Below are 5990 nucleotides of genomic sequence, written 5' to 3' on the forward strand. Positions count from 1 at the left end.
TGTTTTTGTTCGTTTAATAATTGATTGCGTTTAAACATAGAGCCATGTTCCACGCCTTGCGTGTACTCGTAGTGTAAAATGAGGCACGTCATTGGCCTAAGACGAAGTTGTGTTGCGCTTACCGGTACTCACACTCACTGCTTCCACTTTTCACGGGGCGTGAAGACGCGGTTGAGGTGACAATGTGGTCTATAGCCAGGGGACGGGCCGAGGGTCCCCCCAGCATTTACTAAAATTATTACACCTATATAGTATACGTGTGCATCGGACAGATCGACAAGTATGCATTGAAAAATGGGCAGATGCACGTTTCGGACCCTTGGTAAATATTGGGGGGGGGGCTTATCATGCATTTGCCCCCTCAACTTTTTCATTGGGGGGCCGAGCCCCCCCCCCCAAGCCCCCCGGTTCCGCCGCCACTGGTATCCAAGTTCCCGAGAACTTGGAAAGGCTAGAGCTTGAATTTACTGAGCCTGGCCTTCTTGTCAGCAAACATATCGATTAGTCCATCTATATCAAGTGACCATGCCTCCTCGCTCTCGATGGAAAGGATAGCCAGCGAATCCAGCCGATCTTGAGAAATGGTTGAACGTAGGTAAGTCTTGATTAGCTTCAACTTGGAGAATGATCTTTCTGCGGTCGCCACTGTGACTGGAAGTGTAATAAAGTGTACAATGGTGATGTTAATGTACTTCTAAAAAAATGTTTCCCAGGTGTAATTTTCTAAAATATTTATAAAACAAAGTTGGGATCATCTTTCTCAAAATTTTTTATTTTTCATAGGTTAATCATTTCTTACAACCAGCCTGTAACTGCAAAATGGTGATAACCTGTAAATCCTCATGCTCATACATTTAATTTTAAACCAGAAAACGTAAAGGTTTAGACTAGTCTACCACTGCTATTCCTCTCGATTTTTTTAATTTCCAATCATATGATTCAGCGGATGTTCGGAAACACTTTTTGGCTCACCTTTGGGGGGGGGGGGGCATGGCCCCCGTTGGCCCCCCTTGGATCCGCCAGTGGAGGCCAACGGCAGATTCACAAACATTCCTACTCCAGTTAGCATGAGTGAATAAATCGGGAGGGAAAGTTTTATGAAGAAATACTGATTTGAAGCTCAGTTTGTTGGCAACAAACTCCTGTCGTAAACATTGGTTATATTAAGTTTATAAGTCAGGGATTAGGGGTAGTGGAGGGGGATTAATCTGCCCTAAAGATGGCAGACGATTATCTTGATTTATATTGATTGAGAAGGGCGCAACGCTCATTATTTACTCACTTTTGCACAACACCGACCAACTCCGCCATTGAGTTAGCTGCGATACCTTTTATGCCGCGCTGCTGAACTAACGAATATGTAATGTTCACTTTCATTTGTCTGTAAACGTCCTCAATACCTGCAGGCATAGGTGGTACATAATTAATAAACTACTTTATCATGAGATCATATGCAGAAAGTTAATATACTACTGCACCTCTCAAAATGCACTTTTAGATTTATATCCATCATTAAGGAGTTCATGAATTATAATCTCTGGTAAATGTGTTTACCTGAAAAAGCCATATTACGCATCCGATACTTGCCGCCCTAAACATATTTACCCGTGGAATTTTATTTAGAACTAAAAGACGTACTTGTAACTGACTTCGTAAAACATGACATAACATTATATAGTGGGTTATTTTACGTATTAACTGTGTTCCGCATTATAGCTACTACAATTTATTTGTGTTTGGGAATTATGAAAATTATGAAAAGAATAAATAGCAAAATATTTCAAGAAGCTTTACCTCTCAGAGGTTACGTGATACTTTTTTACGATCAACGAGCTACGCCGCCCTCGATTCAGACGGCCAACAAGAAACAAACTAAATCATGCCTACAGCAATTTTTTAATATTAAAATTCGTTTTCGTGTCAATTGAGTAATAATTCATAAAGTAGAAAATTATTAATGTTTTTAGGGTATGGAAACTTCCGAAAAACACCAGTATAATTTCTTACTCTTTCACAGGAAATATTATATTTATGCATGTAAATTGAAGAAAGTCAAACCTGCTCTTGGGGAATTCTTTTATCAGATTAAATTTGCTATTCAAGTGGAACAGCACAATTATTTTACAAGAAGCCAAAGAAGTACCATATTGTGTTACTTATCCTGATATAAGAAATGCATTTGTAAAATGCGATGACCTTTTCTTTTGAATCTAATTTTATTGCCTGTTATCTGTAAGAGAATGTACAATATGGAAAAAGTCAATTGAAGCTGAATAAACCGGAGTAATGTTAATGGTTTTATAATAATGATAATGATAATAATGATGATGAAAATGATGATGATGATGATGATGATGATGATGATGATGATGATGATGATGATGATGATGATGATGATGATGATGATGATGATGATGATGATGAAGATGATGATGATGATGATGATGATGATAATGACGATGACGACGACGACAACGACAACGACAACGTTAACGATAACGTTAACGATAACGTTAGCGATAGCGATAACGTTAACGATAACGATAACGTTAGCGATAGCGATAGCGATATCGATAAAGATAACGATAACCATAATGTCTAGTCAAACACGTGGAGTTATAGTATAGGAATACTTTTAGCCAAATACACATAGGCCTACAGTAGGTTCACAGATGCAATTACCTACTCCAGTTACACCATAAACAAAGATGATATTGTTCTGCAGTGAGGCCTACTGTAAGATTATGTTTTACTGTAGCTAAATAATACCCAGGGATTAACAATTACAGATTCAAGCTCAAATCATGCATTCCACTGTGCTCGTGTTTATTTTCAAATATTCGCGCACCTTGTCAAATGACTGCACGTGATGTATCTCCACATGTCAATCATCACCGAAATCGGGATTTGGAATATGTTAATGAGCTAAATCGATGATATGTCGATTTACTGGTATATGACTGGTATTGACTGGTATATGTCAATTTGAGCTGCTAGAAACTGGTATTAGTCCAAGGAAATTGACTGCTACCGATTTAATTCGACATATCATCGATTTAAACTGGTATATGTCGATTTAACCATTTAAATCGACATATACCGAGTTATTTTACATATCATCGATTTATATTGGTATATGTCGATTTAAATCGGTATATGTCGATTTAAACTGGTATATGTCGAAATAAAACTGGTAAATGTCGATTTAAATCGGTAGAAGTCAATTTAACCTGCTGGAAACTGGTATAAGTCGAAGGAAATTGGTATATGTCGATTTAAATCGGTATAAGTCGATTCCCCACGATTTGAGACTGATGGCCCGTCATACAGGTTACCCTCCTATAGTTGAGCTCAGTCTAGTGCTATAGTTTTGGTTGATTGAACCAATTCAGCTGATTTGGGGTGAAAAGAACACCCCCCAGTTTTATAAATGCGGGAGGTCTTCACCCAGTTGATTATTTTTTTCTTATTTTTTTGTTAAGCCGTCTAAGGTATGTTATTGTTTGTACAATAAATTGAACTGTAGTAGGTTATCTTAGGTCAAGTCAGGTCTTACCTGCTACTGGTAACCTGTCAAACCAGTACCACCTGTATCAGGGTCGAACTGTCAGCGACTAAACTGTCAACCCCTCTTTTTTCCTGGAGGAATCTAGTGAGGAGGGTGGCTGGACACCCTGATAGAATTAAAAACAAGATCCATTTTTACAAGGGCGGACGAGCTCAAACTTGGGAGCCAACGGCCATCAAGCAAAAGCTGTTCATTATGTACAGTATTCTCATACTCACTGCCTTGTGTGTGCTAGGGATAGCGCAAGGCTAAGGGAATTAACCCTGACAGAAAATTTGGAGTGGAGCCCCGTAGACGGTCTGAATTGTCATAGGCAACCTTTCCGGCAACTCCTGCAACCAGCCCAATGCCAGACGTACTGCTCTGCTTTCCTCTGGAGTACATTGATGAGGTCGAGAGGGGGAACTTGAAGTATAAGATCTACCTTGGGCAACTCAGGATCCCCATATGAACTGCCCAGGCTTTGCGTCATGGAGAGGACACTTCATCCTTGTGCTAGCAACACAAGGGCACAACACGGAAGACAGCAGTTACGGGTTATAAGTCAAATCTCAATTGTCGTAGAGATGGACGCCACGGGTTGTCTTCGTCGGTGGGAGGAGTCATTGTAACTCCACTGATCAGCTACCGCCCGCCAAAACTGGGCAGCCCCCAGCCAGTAAGGTGCTGTTCCGACACGGGCTACATGCTTCTTTGGGTGCAAGGGGCTTAGGGTGCTAAGCACCTGAGCTGTGGACCGAAATACCTACCTTCCCAGCAATACAAGAAGAAATTTGAAGAAACTTCCAGCACTTCGTCTGGCAAGCTGGAATGTTAGAACTATGACGCCAGGCACTTCAGAAGATCTCCAGAACATCAACGACATCCGCAAAACAGCCGCCATTGATGCTGAGCTTTGCAGAATCGGAAGACCTCTACCTGCTAGGTGACTTCAATGCAAGAGTCGGTGCTGAACATGATTCCTGGCCCACATGCGTCGGTCACCATGGAGAAGGAAAGATCAATGAAAATGGTCAAAAACTTCTGGAACTCTGTTGCAACAGGAACTTATGCATTACAAACACCTACTTTCAGCACAAAGAAAAACATAGAGTGTCCTGGATGCACCCACGCTCATATCAGTGGCATCAGCTTGACCTGATCATCACTAGAAGAAGTCGCATTGGAGATGTGCATACAACCCGCAGCTACCATAGCGCTGATTGTGATACCAACCACGCTCTAGTCATCAGCAAAGTTGTACTGCAGCCCAAAAGGATACACCATGCCAAACCAAGAGGTCTCCCAAAGATCAACACTGCCTGTACTGCGGATACTGCAAAAACTCACAAATTCAACGCATCCATGAAGGACTTCGGCCCTGCTCTTCCTGATGAAACTGCAGAATCAAGATGGTGTCAGCTTAGCTCCTTCATCCACCAGTCAGCCATCGATGCTTTTGGGAGGAAGAAAAAACAAAACACCGATTGGTATGATGCCAACTTGAAAGTTATTGCACCTGCAACAACAGCCAAGAGACAGGCTCTTATAAGATGGAAGCAAGATCCAAGTGCCAAGACCTTGAGTGCCCTGAGGAAATCTAAGGCTGAGAGTTAGAGGATTGCCAGGAAATGTGTTAATGATTATTGGACTCAGCTGAGCACCTCCATCGAACAGGCCTCCACTAGTGGCAACATCGGGGCCATGTATGAAGGAATCAGGCAGGCAACTGGGCCAGCTGTAAAGAAGTCAGCACCCCTGAAGACAAAATCAGGGGAGATCATCACTGACCCAAACAAGCAGATGGACAGATGGGTGGAGGATTACCTTGAGTTATACCAGTTATGCCATCAACTGCATCCCTGTCCTACCAGTACTAGAGAAACTAGACGAGGAGCCTACAATGATTGAGCTTGAAAAAGCTATTGATGCACTATCCAGCGCCAAAGCTCCAGAAAATGATGCCATTCCACCTGAGGTCATCAAAGAAGGAAAAGCTACACTTCTACCCCATCTCCATGAGCTTATCTGCCTCTGCTGGAGAGAAGGACAGGTACCACAAAGCATGCGTGATGCTAAGATAGTGACCCTCTTCAAGAACAAGGGTGACAGGAGCGATTGCAACAATTATCGTGGAATATCCCTCCTCAGTATTGTTGGCAAGGTGTTCGCACGTGTGGTCCAAGCTAGACTTCAGGTGCTAGCTGAGAGGGTGTATCCAGAATCCCAGTGTGGCTTCAGATCAGGAAGGTCCACTATCGACATGATTTTCTCTGTGAGACAGCTCCAAGAAAAGTGCAGGGAACAGCAACAACCACTATTCCTAGCTTTCGTCGACCTTACCAAGGCTTTTGATCTTGTTAGTCGCATTGGACTCAAGCTGCTGCAGAGGATAGGATGTCCTTCGACACTCCTCAGCATCATCATGTCCTTCCATACAAAC

At 42.2% G+C, this 5990-nt stretch overlaps 1 protein-coding gene across 1 annotated transcript; it reads left to right on the forward strand.

The window, feature by feature from the left end:
* The first annotated feature begins 4453 nt into the window (after positions 1-4453).
* On the forward strand, positions 4454-5164 carry LOC139959694 (uncharacterized). Its single transcript, XM_071957493.1, has one exon. The coding sequence runs from the start codon at positions 4454-4456 to the stop codon at positions 5162-5164; it is 711 nt and encodes a 236-aa protein (XP_071813594.1).
* Positions 5165-5990: the final 826 nt, after the last annotated feature.

This window comes from Apostichopus japonicus, chromosome 19 (genome assembly GCF_037975245.1).
Source record: "Apostichopus japonicus isolate 1M-3 chromosome 19, ASM3797524v1, whole genome shotgun sequence".
Classification (NCBI taxonomy): Eukaryota; Metazoa; Echinodermata; class Holothuroidea; order Aspidochirotida; family Stichopodidae; genus Apostichopus; species Apostichopus japonicus.